Here is a 16,961-nt window from a genome sequence, read left to right as displayed (position 1 = left end):
CCAAGACAAACATTTGCGCCTCGAACCAGACGACGAAGCCGCCTGACCATGCAAATTGAAAAGTCGGAGAAATCCCTTCCTCTTCTCACAATCACTCACAGCATCCACGCCATGCGGTTCCTCACACCTACCAGCTTCTGGTGGCTATCCCTCTGCTCCCTTATCCTCGGATCCGAAATCCCCTACAACGCCCAGATCGAAATCGACGTGCTCTTCCCCCGCAACGAAACCTACAACAACCTGACCAGCTTCCCCGTCGTGCTCGCAATCCAAGACGCAAAATCCGCCTACCGCTTCGAATGGGACATAAGCTGGAAGCTGTACAACGCGACCCCCGGCGCGCGCGAATCCGACTACACAAGCGGATATGGTAGCCACTCTGCCTTTGGTTTAAATGATTTCCAGTGGGTTTTTGGTGATGTGGCTGTTGTGCCGATGCTGGGGTATAACTTTACCACCATGAAGCCTGGGCCTTATAGGCTTGAGTGGGAGTATTATGCGACGCCTTGTACGAGGAGACCGCCGAATACGATTGTCTATAATATCCGGGAGGTGATTGCGTCTGGGGTGCAGTTTTTCAGTGTTGTTGAGGATGGGAGTGGGCTCGATTTTGAGATCCCGGTTGAGGAGTGTCCGGCTTTTGGTGATTTGTGGGCTGTGAAGGAGTCGACTTACTCGTATTGTCCGTTTCTTCGGGACAGTGATGATATTGATGGAGATCCGTGCAAGGCGAAGCTGCAGAATAAGAAGCAGGTGGAGTGTATCACGGATTATCTGTTTGAGGGCACTGTGGAAGTGCCTAATAATGAGACAGAGGCCTGCCGTTCTGCGTTCAAGAGGGCCGATGTGGCTTGGTTGGAGCCGCTGAGTGCTGATGGAGATGAGGATGAAAATTACAATGACAATGACAATGACGGCGGTTCTAACGGGCCTTCAACTGACAAACAGGAAGACGCTGGAGGCTTTGCTGTTTCTCTTCGCCCAGGCTTGTTTGCTGTTACGGTTACGGGGTTGCTAGCCGTGGCGGCCACGCAATATTAAACCACGCATAATAATGAGATGGATGATGATGCCGGCCACGTTCCCATCAGTCTGTTGATATATTTCCATCTGGTCCACGAGTAGAAATCCCCCGATAGGCACGCTCGTAACGGGTCATACCGCAGCTTCGGACTTCGGACCCCGAGTATCGGAGCTGGCCATCTTATATTAGAGGGCTGGCAACGGCTAGAACGTACTTAATCACAATAATTTATGATTCCCGTAATGAAAGCCCTTAGAGCAGCAGATCGTACGTCCGGCCTTCATTTGGAGGAGACTCCGATTCTCGAAACTGGACCCGAGGATGTCCTGATACAGGTCTATGCTGCCGGTGTTACACCCGGAGCCCTCAGGCTTTTAGAGATGGGCCGGGCTCACACGCCCTCAACGGTAGGCCACGAGATGGCTGGAATAGTCACCAAGGTCGGGGAAAGGGTCCCAGTCGAACTCGCCGTTGGAAGCCGTGTCCGTGTCAATCCGGTTTTATCCTGTCGACGATGTGAGTACTGTGCCAGCGGACGGGAACATATGTGCGGAGAAGGGGCGATGATTGGGTTTGCCCAGTTTGGGCAAAGGTCGCCTCTATACGATAGATATCATGACGGGGGCGTCGCGGAGTATGCAAGGGTACCGTATTGGAACATCGATATCATTCCGGGAAATATTTCTTTTGCGATTGCGGCAAAGGTCCATGATGTTGCAACGGGGTTGTATTCTCTTGAGCGTGCGAATTTACCCAAAGAGTCTGTTCTGCTCGTGACAGCTGCGTCTGGGACAATGGGAGCCGTGGCCTTACGACTTGCGCAGGAGTTTGGCATCAAGAAAGTTCTTCTCGTCGGTCGATCTCGTGAACGCCTAGAGGCTATGAGGAGTCTGACGGCGGTTGAGACTGAAGTCGTGGTTACGTCAAACGAGCATGGCGAGCTGGGGCAACCGACACTGCTTGAGAACCTGCGTGCAGCTGCGCCAGATGGCGTCGATGCCATAATCGATTATTTGCCCTCTGGTGGATTGATAGGGAAGATTATTCCCATATTGAAAATCGCTGGGACGCTGGTCCATATGGGCTCGAATGCGTCGCCGTTGCCGGTGCCACTGGCTCTCGTGATGGGCAAGTGTTGGACGATTGTTGGATGTCGGGGCCATGCTCGCGAGCATGAGAATAAAGTTATCCAGTGGTTGGCGGAGGGAAAGTTGAGTGTCGACGACTTGATCACCCATCGGTTTGCGTTCTCTGAGGCGGAGGATGTTATCAAGCGAATTGAAGATCGCCAGGAGCGAATGTGGCTAACTGTCATCGATGTTATTTCGGAAGCATAGACTAATCTCCTTGTGGTAAAACGAATATGTGGGAAGAGATGTCAATGTGTAGATACTCAATCTAGATCGTGGTGTTTCAATTGCCAATAAAATACGTTGAACCAATTTAAGTGGCATTTTTGAATTGCTTAATCCAGGCCTCGCTTCTTAGTGAATGGTATTTTCTTGTCCTTTTCCAATTTTCCATCATCCATTAAAACCAACTCGTCTCATTTTGCAATTCCATCTAGCATACTGCGCGTGTGTCCTTACTGAAAGGCCTTATCAGGGTCGTAGCAGAGTGCGGTATGCTAGTTAGACGCATGATCCTCCACGCAGGCAATAGCCTTGCCCCAGACCTTGTGTTGGTCGTAGTTCTCGGCATTTTCATCCTCCCATGCTAGAACCAAAGGGTGGGTAAGGATGACAATACTGCTACCGTCCAACTTGTCATCATCCTCCTCAAGACGATGGAGACGGTGAGCGGACATGAAAGCGCCGCCTGACGAAAACCTTTCAAGTTCATCTAGGCCAGCACAAGTCATGAAAGTACGTTGCGACCATAGGCGGAATGAAAACTGTCCTGCGCCATGGATGAGACCACGTAGATCCTCAGTGCGTTTGGTAATTTGGGCTTCCCCGGCTAGCGGCTTCAACAAAACATGAAGAGGCCCGTCGAGGACTTTGTTGACGAGGCGGGTGACCACTTCATGTAATGCATCCTCAATAAATGGCTGCCCGCTGGATTTGTTTTCGCATTTACTCAACATTGAAAGCATCTGAGAGCGCCACGCATGGCTTGCAGGTTCGTCTGCTACAAGGTACGTCAGTCCTGGATAGTGAGCGATGGGTATGGAATTTCTCACCACATTTTCGTAGGGTTTGGTATAGGCCGTCCATCTGTCCAAGACTCGGGGTGTTACAATATGCTGGCGAGGTTGGGAACACAAAGAACGCGCAGCCGAATATATCTTTGAATATGGATTGTGCTAGTACCGCCTGCGAGAGCATGAAAGGTATTTTCTTCTTGAGAGATGAGAGGCGAGACTGCAGTTTCGACCAATCTTCCTGGATGCAGTATCCATCCAGTTGGGATATGATTCGGTTCATCTCATTGGTCGACGCCGAATGCAGTTTCCCTATATCGTCCACCGTATAGTTCCTGGCCCATCTTCTGAGCCTTTCTTCGAGGACCACAAATTTGTCACGGACCTCTCTGTCTTCCATAGGGTGGGCTTCTTTCTTTTCCGTGGCACGCAAAACGGCATCTTGTGCCACTCGGACTTCCGCCTGCAGTCTGGCGTTGTCACGACGTGTCTCTTGTAACTGGTGTTGTGAAGTTGCAAGCTTCTTTTCTGCTATCCTGAGATAACCAGTCTTTGCTCCGTTGTCCTCAGTGACCTGACGCAGGCGAGTTTTGAGAGATGAGTTGTCATGCTCGGCGTCTTCCAGGCTTTGCTCTAGCGATTCAAACTCTCGATGGTATTCCCTTTCCCTCGCCATGAGATGGTCGATACAGCGATTTGCCCGTCTCAGTCTTGCTGATAGATACTCACGTTCCCGGTGGGATCTGAAGCCAGCGCCGCTAGACCTACTGGGAGGGGACCCGTGGCCACCACTGCTGGTGATTCCAACAAGAGGGCCGGCCTGTGGAGTCGTGTTCTGCTCCGAGTTCATATTATGTCTCGTATCTGTATTTGGACTCTCATCTGGGGTTCGGAAACAATCGATCTATCGTTGAGTCCTGTAATGAGAAAGCGACATCAGAACTAGGGGCATGCGACATACTAGCCTGCGACCATACTCCATTGCAAATCAAACGTGGCTTGTGATGGAGAAACAGAATGGTGGGAGAAGGCTGAAATGGGCAATATCTGGAGGATGGAGACAGGATTTGAGAAACCGAGAGATGTGGATTGAGATTATTACCAGCTTGGTGGTTGTTGTTAAGAAGGAATCCAACACAAGTGAGAGAAATGAGAAAAATGAAAATTCGCTTCCAGGGACCTTCAACCTTTCACTTTTTTTGTCGCCTTCGCCTTTCTCTCTGCATAACATTGACCCTTCTAATACGTCGCCTTGCCGTTTTCAATTCCTGCTACTGAAGGCCACGGAACTCCCTTCCCTTTTCATTGTGACATCCGACTTCTTTCACTTCCGGGCTTGAATTCGAAATGGAACAAAATAGGCACAAGATCATTGTTGGCGTTGATTATGGTACTACGTTTACCGGTAAGCTTCCCAGCAAGATGATCAAGGAGTGGACTAAGCGTGTGAAGGAGCAAGTTATGTTAGCACTAGAGGAAAGACCATCGATGATATCGTCCTGATTAAGTCCTGGCCCGGACGAGCGAGGCACACCGAAACCGTCCTCAAGACACCTTCTCGAGTCGCGTACGCCACGGATAATAATGGAAAACACCGCTGGGGCTATCAGGTTGAGCCGGGAATGATGTCCTATTCGTGGACCAAACTGCTCCTAGACAGGGGCACGCCTCTCACTAGTTACGACGCGGCTCTTGAAGGTGCTGCTGCTATCGGGATGTTCAGATTACCAGAAGACAAAGATGCTGTACAGGTTGCTAGCGATTTTCTTTCTGGTGTCTATGAACACATCCTTACAACAATCGCAAAGCAAATCACCGAAGAAGCGTTGAAACTCACACCCCTTGAGTTCTGGTTTACAGTGCCGGCTATTTGGTCCGATGAGGCCAAAAGCTCGACGCTGGAAGCTGCCCGAAGGGCTGGATTTGGTTCAAGGAAGGGCAATGTCCAGGACACAATCTGTCTCATCCCGGAGCCTGAAGCGGCCGCCATTGCAGCTCTCAGGAGATCGGTCAATGATGGTCTTGGATTATCGGTGAAGGTAAGATACCCAAGGTCGGGATGAATGTTTTCTCACCTAATTCGACTGATACAGCCTGACGATGGGGTTCTTGTTTGTGACTGCGGTGGAGGAACGGTGGTGCGTTTCCCCTCGCTTGATCCCCAGTGTTATATCGCCAACACGAAGTTCCTGAACAGGATATTACCACGTACTTGGTTAAGCAGGTGCAACCCACTCTCAAGTTCGAAGAGCTTTGCACAGGCATTGGTAAGCAACTGGCTACTTGTGTCTCTTTTCTTGCTCACTGGAAGTAGGAGGGAAATGCGGTTCGACAGCGGTTGACCGCAAGTTCTACAATCTGATGGGCCAGATCTTTGGTAAAGCCTTCAGTGACCTTCCACGCCGTCGGACCGCACCTGGAAGCGACTTCATGAACAAATTCGAAATCATCAAGCGCGACTTTGGCTACCCTTCTGCCGAGATGACCCACGAGCTATTTCTGAACATGAATCCCATTGGAGTGAATGCAGAATACTTCAACGAAGACGAAAGCTTAGTGATAGTTTCTCAGTTAGTAATATCCAATAGCCCCTACCAACCGTGGATTTCTATTCTAATTGGTCTGCAGCAATGATCTTCAGTCTCTTTTTGATCCCGTTGTGGAGAAGATTATATCTTTGGTTCGCCAGCAGATTGTCGATGCTAATAAAGAGGCAGGGCGCGAGGTAATCAATGTAAGATTACATCCAGTACCACCACAACATCGTTTCTCTCCGGACTTTGATGCCAATAAAACCAGAGGATAATCCTCGTTGGTGGCTTTGGAGACTCGGAGTACCTACGGAACGCATTCCGGAACACGTTTGGACCGGCTGGAAATATCACGGTCACAGTGCCGAACAATGCGTGAGTTGAATACACTGGGAATTCTGCAAACGTTGTACTGAGTTCATGAAGACAAGCGGCTATTGTTCAAGGAGCAGCGCTTCGTGGACTAGAAGGTCTTCGTGCTGACAATAGGCGGTCCCGTCGACATTATGGATTCACATGGGCCCATCGCTTTCGGAAATGCCTCGATAATGAAAAGGATTCGTTTGTTGATATCTATGACGGAGATAGATATGCCCCGGGATATATGGAATGGATGGTTTCTAAGGTACTTCCCAACTTGTTTTTTTTTTTTTTTTATCCGCTGATGTCTACTAAGTTGTGATAACAGGGTGAACAGATCCCGGACGGTTACTCCCAACAGGTGGAAGTGTCGATTAGTCATCGGGAAGGCGATGGATTGGTCTTTGTAGATAGTCTTTACTCATGCGACGTGGAACAAGCCCCAACACGGGTAGAACACAAAGGTGGTTGTCCATAACCTGCTTTCAATAGCCTAGCTGACTGGAGAATCACAGGGGTGCAGAAGGTCGGGGAAATCATTGTCAACTTCGAAAAGGTTGATCTGTCAAGGTTTCCTCACAAGGTTTCTGAGGGCAAGATTCTTTATGACCTACATTATGGCATAAAAGTTATATTCGGGGCCCAAGAGGGAGTGCTGAAGTTCGAGGCGCACTCGGAGGGACAGCTCATCGGCGCAACCTCGATTAACTTCACCCATACCAGTTTCTACTGACACGCCTGCTCAGTAATCTTCTTTAGTGACTGAGGCCAGAACAGTTTATCGGTTTGGTGCTGGCAAGAGTTTGGAGCAAATTGGAATAACAGGCAGAACGGAGGGAGAAGGCACTGGACGTGGAGTTTCTTTGGTATCCGTTGGGCTGGAGAATTATGAACGCTCTTGATCTTTTGTCCCATCAAATGGTTGAATACTTCCAAGCTTATCTCGGATAGTGAATACAACATGTCTCGCGATGATACTATCTATATTGAGGCGGATATGTGGAAATGCTGCATTGCCGGTTTTAAAATTTCTTACGATAATCACGGAAACAGCCTGGGTTATTATCTTCATATGCAGTTTCTGGGGAGAATAAATGTCGGTGGCGAGATCTGCAATGTATGGTTTTCAAGAGGCACTAGACTGCAATCGGTACTTATGCCCTAATTACCCATCTCGTTGGCTGCCTCAGCCTGCACCTTCATACCGCCATCGACAGCCCAGGCCGCACCGGTCACATAGCTAGCTCTAGGACTGCTCAGGAACAAGGCAATGTCGGCGATCTCCTCAGGCCTCGCCGGCCGGGTCATGGGAACGGCACTCTTCATCACCAGCGGGTCAATCTTCTCATTGAGAACCGGGTCCACGTCGTCCGTCAACCCCGGACAGACCGTATTCACTCGGATTCCACACGTAGCGAGGCCAATCGCTGTCCGCAGGAACGTGTACATCAGCTCAGGCTATTCAGGTGGAGTAGCACTACCCACCGGCTTTACGGATCAGTCTGAGGACTGCATCTTCAGCAACGGTATTCCTGCCCAGGTCGGTACTGGGCGCTCCTACGGTAACGATGGACCCGCGGCCCGCTTCTCGCACTCGTCCGCGGTACTTGTACTTCCCAACGGCCTGGCTCTTCATCACCTGTGCCACGGCGTGGATGCAGTGTAGTGTTCCCTCCGCGCTGTCTTGCCAGATACGATCTTGTTCCGATGACCCCGTTGCTGGGAGGTTTGTATACCCTGCCCTTGTGCTGTCGACGTAGTAGTCGACTCTGCCGAATGTTTTCATTGCTTTGCTGACCATCCCTGCGATGCTGGCGGGGTCTGTCATGTCGACTTGCGTGGCTACCGCCGTGAAGGCTGGGTTTGTCGCGACGGTCTCGCTCTCCTGTGCGGCATCGAGAGCGGCGTCGTAGCTGGTGTCGGCGAGGATAATGCCTTTGACGCCCTCAGCGGCGTATCCGAGGGCGCACTCTCGTCCGATTCCATGGCCTATTGTGCGATTCAGAAGGTGAGAAGAGGATGGCGAAGCTGCAAGTTACCTGCGCCGGTGATCAGGGCGATGCCATTTAGATGGAGGGACATGGTCGTTGATCGTCGACTGGGGATGTCCACATTGGATATTGAGGGTACAGAAAGATGGGAAGGGGGAAGAGGAGGCTACAGTAACTACGGTGCACGCTGTATGTCCGGGCATGGCCGGGGTTAACGCGTCCCCGCCTTAACTCCGGCGCTGGCATCGGTCGCCGAATCACCATCGCTATCAAAAAAAGACTCCGAATTCCCGGACTTGCGGATATTAAGTACATTGGTTGTTTCGACTTGTATTACTTGTTTGCGTGGGTATCGCCACTGAACTTGCCCGATCTGATCTGCTCCTGGCCGGCGCGCGCAATGGCGTCGTTCCTCGTCGCCCCTTCGTCGCTGCCGAAGGTGCGGTCGACTGCAGAGTTGAGTCCCCCACGCAGCCACTCGCCAGCGCCCTGGTAATGTCAGCATTTTCTGGATTGTCAGCAGTGGTTGAAGCTGCACGTACATGGACCCCTGCGAAAACTCCCCTTACCCCGCCGCCGAGGGTCTCGCCTATATCTCCGCCTGCAGTTTGGGGTCCTGTTTGTGGTTCTGGCTGGTGAGAAACCGTTCATCTTTTGGCTCGTTCGAAAGAGTCAAAACTCACTGTCTGCCCCAACTGCGGCATGGGGTTGATAGCTGGGCTCGCTGCTATTTTGCTGTCCCGCTTCGGGGATCTGGTACTTGAACCCGGAATCGTACGCCCGGTCGCGATCCAGGCCATCTGCGCTGGGGTCATTGACGCGGACGCCTGTCGTCTGGGCGCCGTCGTAGTTAGTAGGTGGCTGTTTCTCCATTTTTCTGATGGCAGGTGAGGATGGGAGATGGATTGTTGGTGTCGTCGCGGCGGGCTGGTTATAGGCGGCGGTGGCTGTGACGTCACTGTCGCTGTTCTCTTGAGAATGCTCATGCCTGGTTCATTTTGACGTATTATGATTGCAGCCTCATCTGCATTTCCCTGGACACTGCCTGACGTCATCCAGGGCTCAGGAACGTGCGAGCCAGATGTGACTAATGTATTTTTATCATGCATCACGTCTACAACCCTAGTCCACCCTCCCATCTGTAATGGATACCGGTGTCCGGTGTGGGAAAACACCGAAACCTCGGCCGGTGAGCCCACTGCTGGGTGATTCGGTGAGACTATCTGGAGATCAACGCACCTCGCTGGTAACTCTCGGTACCCTGCCGACAACCTTGACGCTGCGGTGTCTGCCTATCTGCCGTAGTCGTGATCGGATCAGAAGGGAAAGGCGAGGAAGTCTAAACCATCACCGAGTGCCATTAGCATCAGATCCTTCTACTCCATAACCGGTTCACGACCCCAAGGAAATCTGCAGGTGTGAGAATTCGAGCAAGGAGTGGCTGCTGGAAAGGAAGCACGTTTGCTCATCAAGCCTCACCAACCAGCTGACGAGGGGGGGGATATTGATCGCAGCGCCGCGCAAACAGATGGGAAAGATGGAAGAGCAGAATACACATTTACCAGCTCAAGAACAAACAGGCGCTTGCGTTTTCCCGCAGACGGGGCCTGGGATCCCCTGAACGAATGGTTCGTCTATCACTCATTCAGCTAATCAGAATGCATATCTGGGTAGCACAAGGGGCATCCGGGACCGCGCAGGATACGGAGCAGAGAAATGGCAAGTCTGCTCGACAGGTCACCCCAGCAAGCGGCTTTCTCGCATCATCCTCTGAAGTCGATTATGGTGCTGATCTACTTGGAATGCTTGCCCGCCCTGGCCCTTGGACGTTGATCTGATCGGGTTTGGCAATTGAAGCTCGGGCGTCCTATCCTGCCGATGGTAGCAATTCCCAGGGGTCTCTGAGCGGGTGCATTTCCAGGGGCAAGATATACGAAGCCTGAAGAGCTTCCCATCAGATCGTCTGGACTTGGGGAAACCCCAGAATCAAACGCAGATTAGTTTGCAAGTGACCTTACTCCTGACTGTGATATCCAAATCATAGCCGGATGCTCGGCTTCTTGCACAATGTTATACTATTCCCGACCCCGTTTGCTGGACTTGTCGTCTCGGAGAGCTGAGTTTGGACAAAACCATACTAATTGTAATCGCGAAGTTATCGCATCCATGTTGCGCAGTTCCACTGTCTTTATCTTGTCCTGGGATCAGCGGCAGCAATGCTGTCTCGCAGGACTAGCACATGCGGCCGCCAGCAACATTTCCCTTTGAAAGCGAAGAGAGACATGAAATTCTGGACAGTCCCGGCGAACCAAACGAGCGAGATGGACGAACAGGACACAAACGCCATCGCAGTTCCGGCCCCTCTGTTTGAGTGTCGTTTACCATCGTAACGTTGGTCGATCGCAAGCCACTTGTTTCTGTCTCCCGGAAATTTACTTAAATGCCATGATGATGCTTGCCAGATGTTGGGTTCCGGTTGCTCCAAACTCCTTCGTCGTGTCCAACCAGCACTTCCATGCTCTCTCCTATCACGGCACCTTGGATTACCATTTGTCAAGCCAGGACAGCGCAGATCTCGATTTCACCCACGTCCCTCAAGCCTGAAGACGCCACAAATGCTGCCGGCATCAACGGCGAACGTCCGCAGTCGCCGCAATGCCCTCGAAGATATTGAAATGGCGGAATATCCCACGTCGCAACGAGAGGGCCGGGCTGCGGTACCTCAAGGTTGCCCGACACCCGGCAGGACTAGAAGCCGTGGCAGCAGTCGGGTACGTTTCAATTGCTACAGAGTAGTGTCTGGGCGCTTTGGTGCTAATACACAACTTTCCTCAGGGCCGCAACCTTGCCATTCACGAGCTATTTGGCCTTGGGAACCAGGAGGAGCGCAGTAGGTATCCAGGGGTGGACCGGTTCTTCCGCCATGTGGAAAAGGAGTGCTTCCCCCGGTTCGCCGAGTTCGATAAAGCGATGTGGCCCCTGATGAACGAAGTGTACACCACGAGCCACTCCCAGCAATGGAAATGGTGTGCCCTTGTCATCCGAACTTGCAGGCGTTTGCAGAACAGCAATCCAACTGTCGAGGAGTTGGCTACAGAATTCCTGTCTGCGCACGGCCAGGAAAATGTGAGTTTTGGGGAACTCGGAGAGAACGTTCAATTTGCAATTGTGAAAGCATTACTGCACACTCTATGCTGGCTCTCGGTAACAATCATGCCAGTCGTGGAAAAGCAGGATCTGGTTGATGTCAGGACTCCAAACGGACCGGCGAAGGCTTTATCGCTGACGGCCCTGTACAACGGGATGAAGGTCAGCCGTCCAGTGACCCTAAATTCCACTTTGGGTCAGTTATTCCACCAAATCAATCAGGCCGCCGTTCCCATACCAATGGAGGAAGGGGGGATGGATGGCCAAAGGTTTACTCGTGCTACTGGCGATGTTGTGCATGAACCATGCGTGACCTATACATCCCTTAGGAAGTATGCTGGTGTTCGCCTGAAATGGGTGAGTACCCTGAGTGAGCACCTGTCACTGGACCGAGACACTGGTGTCCTGTCTGTCTTCCGGTACCCATCGGTCTGCGCTGTTCGCATACAGAACCGGAATAAATGTAAAGTGATTTCCAAGTATGCCAACACTCCTTGATCACGTCATGTTGTGCGGATTACTGACGATGTTTCCTCGCCCGTTGGATCAGTATCACGAATTGGCTGCTCCCCAGTCGGGACTATGGGTGGCCTAACAGCGTGGGCAACGAGGAAAGAGTGTGCCAACAGGTAATCCTGTCCTATCGGCTCCTGTTTGGGCAGAGAACGGCATCCCGCAGACGACTGAAAGAAGAGTTGGACGAGTTGGACAAGTCAACTGAGGAGTCAACGCCCTATGACCCGTTTATCCTGCAATGCATTGGCAAGGTGCCCAGCACCTGGAGGGTTTGGGCCGGCATCGCAAAGCCAGATACACCCTTCAGCGCCGCGACTCTGCCAGCTCGTTGTCGTCGGGATGACGGCTTCATAAAGGAGTGGAGCACGTATTTTGCGTGGATACATTTCTCCAGTTTTAGATGGCGACTGTTGGCAATTCAGGCTTTTGGCAATGACCACTCACCAGCTGAATTCCTGGGGTTTCTCATGGATCCGCGGGATCCAATAAGGCGAGATACTGCCCGAGTCAGTGTGCTCGCTGTGGTGCTCGCGGTCTCGTTTGGTACACTACAAACGTCCATTGCTGCGCGGCAGCTTATGGAGGTGCAACCGTGAAGCTGCGGGTTTTCTACTAGTCGTAACCTGAGAAAGATGATTTATCTGGCTAGCGATGCATGTATCCCAGTGCCCATATCATATGTGAGCGGCTCTTGGTATGGTTTTTGCAGTCGCCTATCCAGTGTTTTCCCCATGATCCTATCTCATACCTTGCGTCATTATACTATTAAACACCATTTTTCTTTGCCGGACGTCCCTGCAGGTTTATCTTCGGTGCCCTTTCATTTCTTCAACTCTAGATTTAGGAATAACGAGAGACAAGGAATACATTGCTACTATAATGGCTCCCTGTTTTTATCTCCTGCGATATATACGGTACGACAAAGGGCGCTTAGACCGACAGGCTTCTCTACTCCGGCGGTAATATATAAACTGAAAGCAGAGGTCAAAGACAGTGTCAACGCCAGAGTGGGTGGTACTGTGCATTTCCATAAATAAAGGCCTTTACCAAAAACCAGCCCCATGACCTATGTCTCCTTTATTATCGGGTAACAGTGCCTCAGGTTCGTTTCAGCGGATAGTAGCATTTAATCAATACCAGAAAGAAGATAGTAAAAGAGTCTATAGGGTATTATCCCATTAAAGCAGAGATAACATAATGTTTCTTTATTTCAATATAACCCCTGGTCTTTGTGGTTATACCAGATTGCTATATCGATATTTAGCAGCGGTAGTCTATAAATCAAGATAAGCACATAAGGGCGATTAAGGACCGAGTACCTGCTGTTATGCTTCCCAACTACTACAGATCAACAAAGATGAAAAGGAGCGAAATTCCAAGCTCCAAGGGACAGCGGCGCGCGTGAATGCTCGGGCTGCATGGTATGTGTGCTTATTTCGCCTTGTGTCGGGATGTACTCATATGCCAGCACGAAACAAATAATATCCTGATTTATGGCTGCTCTTTGATGTATTTAGCGTGGGCGTTTTTGTTTTCCAAGCATAGCATTGCGCGATCAGATTTATGTACCTAGCAGTAAGCGAAAAAAGCAGTCTTGTTTTATACAGTATACATACGAACTAGCTACTAATTGTTTGAACTGTCTACCACCTGGGGAGAGTGGATCCTGTCCACGTCTCTACGTTTGTATATTGGCTTCTCCTCCTGGGGCGGACTACCGGTAAACGGTGAAATTACTCCGACATGAATATGATCGATTGATCAACTCTGGATCCAAATTCCAACAACAGGCGGGTAATCGCTCGATGCCGGCCAACGCAGGGGCAAAAAAACAGTGTTTGGCAACGGTCCAGCTTCCATGCGGCTCCCTAGTTTGTTATTCGACAAGTCTCATACCATCAGAACTACGCGTCCAGTAATACAAGGTTCTGCAGCCCGCAATGTGGTGCCGTTTGTGGTTGTGGCAATCTGCCAGTACCGGTTCAGAATAATCCACAGATACCGTGCTTCTGAGTGCCACTGCATCCGGGCCACTGCTTAAACAAACGAAAAGAGCAGCAGCTACCGTCGTGCTTCGTGGAAATGGGTGGAAAGAGCTCGGGTCCTCCCAAGTCGGGTCTTGTTGGCTGTCGTCCAAAGTTTTAAATATCACCGTGATCTCTAACGCTTGGAATACGTAACTAACCATCTCCTATTCTATCTACTTCCTCTGTATCATTGTCACGATTCTTTCCATTACGATTCTCAGTTGAGCTCCTCCTCGCGTCGCCTCGCGCCTAGCTCATGCCAAATGCAATGAGCTTCGAGATGTCTGCGGTGTCACTCATTGCCCGTCGCAATACCCGCAATAGCCTCAATACAACTTCCGATATTTAATATGGGCCAGGTAGCAGTGAGGTGCTTTCGCAGGCGCCAGAGGGCAATCCTGGTGCATCGAATCATGGCCAAGCAACAGCCCCTGATACGGGCCATTCTGGGGTAATGTCCAGACCCGGGGCAGAGGATTTTGAGTTCGGGGATACTAACAGATACTTAGGTCAAAATGACCTGGGAATTAAGCGTGTCGGTCCTATTTGGGGTGGGCATAGATGTGGCGCATCAGTACCCAGGCATATGGGACTTTTGCCAGCACTTGGAAGATACCTATCACCCCCAATTCCGGCGGTTCGACGGCGCCATCTGGGGAATGCTGGGCCGAGAGAGACAGGAGTCTGTCAAATATTTCTGGGAATGGTGTTTCTCTGTTGCTCGAGCCTGGAGATCCCTGCGGACTGGAAATAACGGAGCCGACAATCCGACCATCCAAGCTGTTCTGTGCCAGTTTTTGTCGGGCCCATACAGCCGAAGAAGGATGGAAAACCTCAATGAGATCCCAAAAGCTGTGATTGCTGGTGCAATCGTGCAGACGCTATGCTGGCTCTCGGCTGCCGTCAAACCATTGATGTACGTGCCTACACCACATGAAGCGGCAGCACCACAAACACCACGACCACCAGATACGCCATCGACTATAGAAGCGCAGGATACCACGGGGCCTTTCACCACGACAGGCTCAGTGGATGGGACGATCGCAGCGCAGGCGATGGACACGCCAGACCCAGCATCGGCGACAATTACCCAGACAACAGATGAGAGTCATCGGCCTGGTCTGGAATTTTTAGCGGACGAAATATCACAGGGACACAGCACAACTCCAACCACATCGGGGATTGTGTTAGAGGTAGAGTATGGCGAGAAAACAGTTTCCGTCGAGCATCGTCTGGAAGACGAACTTGGGGACATGTTCCATGCATTGTACGAGCAGGCCGCCAAAGGACGACAAAACGCAGAGCCGGTGGCCTGGAAGGCAGCAAAGCTTGAAGAAGACATCCTGCACGAGTCACGGGTCACATACTCTACCTTGAAGAAACACGGGGCCATTCAACTGAAGTGGGTGGACACGATCAGCCAGCATATGCACCTGGACCAGCGACGACGTGAGCTGTCTCTGTTTCGGTTCCCTTCTCTTTGCGCGGCAAGGGCCAAAGGCGCTACCCCGTCTAGAGAAGTCTCTATGACTGCAAAGTATGTTACGCCCATCAGTCATATCCTGCGCAACTGCTAACTTGGGATGGCCAGCATCACGAACTGGTTGATGCCTTATACTGCATTTCCTCAGCCGCCCTACCCGGCGCAAGACGAAGATGTCGTATGTCAGGAGATCATTCTGTCGTACCGTCTTCTCTTCAGCCAATGTCTGGAATCCCGCAAGCTTCTGGAGCACGCACTGGAGTTGGAGAAGGAAAAACTTAGAGCTGTCGATCCATTTATCATACAGTGTGTGGCGAATCCGTCGCAGGACAGCATCTGGGGTTGTCTCGGTCTTGGGACGAGGCGCTCCAACACCGTAATGCGATTCAATAATAATATACTTCCGAAGCACGTCAGGGATGGTGACAGGATCATCGAATGGAGCACGTATTCCGCGTCCATGGACTTTCCGGTATTTGGATGGCGGTTGAAGATATTGCAAGCAATCGGGGGTAACCACCCGCCGACGGGCTTTGGGGACTATTTGACAGACAGACGATATCTGGCAACGATGTACACTGCCCAGGTTGGTTTCACGGTGGCAGTACTCACCATCTCCATTGGTCTGGTGCAGATAGGTATTGCCTCCAGACAGCTGGCGGAGGCACGGGAATGAGACTGAGATGAGTAGGGCTGGGGGTTGGGAAAGACTTTTTCTTCTTCTTATTATTATAACTATTTCGGGCTTATCTAGAGTTAAATCGTTTATATTAAACCGATATTTGCATCTCTGCTCTATCATATATCATCTCACCCAAGATGCCATACTAGTCCCGCAAGCACCCCGGCCGTGCGAACCTCTGACCTAGTAGGCGGAGTGGATCATATTTACAATCCCAGCCGTGATGCCCTTTGCTTTCTTCATTTACAGCATTCAATTACTCATGTGATAGAGGGGGCGATGTGTCGCCTTTCAACAGAATTTCGGTGGGAACCACCATCGGCTAGAGCTTGGATCGCACGGGGCAGGAGTGGTAACCACAAGGGTAGCCTTATCCATATATTATTGTATATGATAGTGCAAGACACCGTGCTCCCGGCTGTGAGAGCCGAACCGTGTCCGCTCCTCGGCTTCTCGCATGATCCAAGCTTATTCTTGACTGTGCTCACTACTCTCGCTATATTAGGCGGGATTTAGATAAGGGATGGCGGGGATAGCATCAAAGTCCGTAGTATCGACTTCATCTTTCGATCGGTGAACTAGTAGGGTGCATGTGGTCGACGAGAAAGAAGAGGGGGGCGAACACGGATTTGATATGGCTCCGAGCATAGAGACCATAGGAGGTGGATAACAGAATGCTCCACATTTTAGGGAGGGGAATAATGAGATGCAGCCAGCACGGTTATACTAAAAATATCCCCCTGTTCTTTGTTCTTTTGCATGTGTAGTATTGTTTACGTGTGCAACAAAGATGGGCTATACTTGGAACCCGGCTAGGGATATTGAGAAAGCGGGCTTCTACCTCAAATGGTATTCAATGTGACAGATAAAAATAGTAAGATATAACTCCTTATATGTAAATATAGCAGTAGTGTTAACCCCGAAAGGAGTCAATCTATTGTTGCTGACCTCTAGATTTTAGTCCCCCGTCATAGACCCGGACACCGTCCTGGTATAAATAGTGAGGCCTCCTGGTCATTATATAGCTCCAGAGCCTGTTATCTAACACCTTCACTAT

General features: G+C 50.9%; 8 protein-coding genes across 8 annotated transcripts; 5 read left to right on the top strand and 3 right to left on the bottom strand.

The window, feature by feature from the left end:
- Positions 1 to 48: 48 nt before the first annotated feature.
- On the top strand, positions 49 to 1,041 carry APUU_80077A (uncharacterized protein; the record flags this gene model as incomplete). Its single annotated transcript, XM_041696317.1, has 1 exon — positions 49 to 1,041. The coding sequence occupies one exon, from the start codon at positions 49 to 51 to the stop codon at positions 1,039 to 1,041; it is 993 nt and encodes a 330-aa protein (XP_041561960.1).
- A 225-nt stretch (positions 1,042 to 1,266) lies between these two features.
- Positions 1,267 to 2,361, top strand: APUU_80076A (alcohol dehydrogenase catalytic domain-containing protein; the record flags this gene model as incomplete). The annotated part of the gene is made up of 1 exon (XM_041696316.1): positions 1,267 to 2,361. The coding sequence occupies one exon, from the start codon at positions 1,267 to 1,269 to the stop codon at positions 2,359 to 2,361; it is 1,095 nt and encodes a 364-aa protein (XP_041561959.1).
- A 290-nt stretch (positions 2,362 to 2,651) lies between these two features.
- On the bottom strand, positions 2,652 to 4,017 carry APUU_80075S (uncharacterized protein; the record flags this gene model as incomplete). Its single annotated transcript, XM_041696315.1, has 2 exons — positions 2,652 to 3,154; positions 3,207 to 4,017. 2 exons carry the CDS (start codon positions 4,015 to 4,017, stop codon positions 2,652 to 2,654), a joined length of 1,314 nt encoding a protein of 437 aa, XP_041561958.1.
- A 497-nt stretch (positions 4,018 to 4,514) lies between these two features.
- Positions 4,515 to 6,791, top strand: APUU_80074A (Hsp70 family protein; the record flags this gene model as incomplete). Its single annotated transcript, XM_041696314.1, has 10 exons — positions 4,515 to 4,572; positions 4,620 to 5,206; positions 5,261 to 5,305; positions 5,365 to 5,434; positions 5,482 to 5,737; positions 5,796 to 5,901; positions 5,967 to 6,073; positions 6,125 to 6,323; positions 6,387 to 6,522; positions 6,574 to 6,791. The coding sequence occupies 10 exons, from the start codon at positions 4,515 to 4,517 to the stop codon at positions 6,789 to 6,791; spliced, it is 1,782 nt and encodes a 593-aa protein (XP_041561957.1).
- A 428-nt stretch (positions 6,792 to 7,219) lies between these two features.
- Positions 7,220 to 8,140, bottom strand: APUU_80073S (SDR family NAD(P)-dependent oxidoreductase; the record flags this gene model as incomplete). Its single annotated transcript, XM_041696313.1, has 3 exons — positions 7,220 to 7,485; positions 7,544 to 8,047; positions 8,098 to 8,140. The coding sequence occupies 3 exons, from the start codon at positions 8,138 to 8,140 to the stop codon at positions 7,220 to 7,222; spliced, it is 813 nt and encodes a 270-aa protein (XP_041561956.1).
- Positions 8,141 to 8,382: 242 nt separating this feature from the next.
- dprC lies at positions 8,383 to 8,922 on the bottom strand (the record flags this gene model as incomplete). The annotated part of the gene is made up of 3 exons (XM_041696311.1): positions 8,383 to 8,538; positions 8,592 to 8,665; positions 8,733 to 8,922. 3 exons carry the CDS (start codon positions 8,920 to 8,922, stop codon positions 8,383 to 8,385), a joined length of 420 nt encoding a protein of 139 aa, XP_041561955.1.
- Positions 8,923 to 10,664: 1,742 nt separating this feature from the next.
- APUU_80071A (uncharacterized protein) lies at positions 10,665 to 12,308 on the top strand (the record flags this gene model as incomplete). The annotated part of the gene is made up of 3 exons (XM_041696310.1): positions 10,665 to 10,820; positions 10,885 to 11,675; positions 11,747 to 12,308. The coding sequence occupies 3 exons, from the start codon at positions 10,665 to 10,667 to the stop codon at positions 12,306 to 12,308; spliced, it is 1,509 nt and encodes a 502-aa protein (XP_041561954.1).
- Positions 12,309 to 14,254: 1,946 nt separating this feature from the next.
- On the top strand, positions 14,255 to 15,898 carry APUU_80070A (uncharacterized protein; the record flags this gene model as incomplete). The annotated part of the gene is made up of 2 exons (XM_041696309.1): positions 14,255 to 15,276; positions 15,331 to 15,898. The coding sequence occupies 2 exons, from the start codon at positions 14,255 to 14,257 to the stop codon at positions 15,896 to 15,898; spliced, it is 1,590 nt and encodes a 529-aa protein (XP_041561953.1).
- Between the last annotated feature and the right edge of the window lie 1,063 nt (positions 15,899 to 16,961).

The sequence above is a fragment of the Aspergillus puulaauensis genome, chromosome 8 (assembly GCF_016861865.1).
Source record: "Aspergillus puulaauensis MK2 DNA, chromosome 8, nearly complete sequence".
Lineage (NCBI taxonomy): Eukaryota > Fungi > Ascomycota > Eurotiomycetes > Eurotiales > Aspergillaceae > Aspergillus > Aspergillus puulaauensis.
This window is presented reverse-complemented; position numbering and strand designations above follow the sequence as displayed.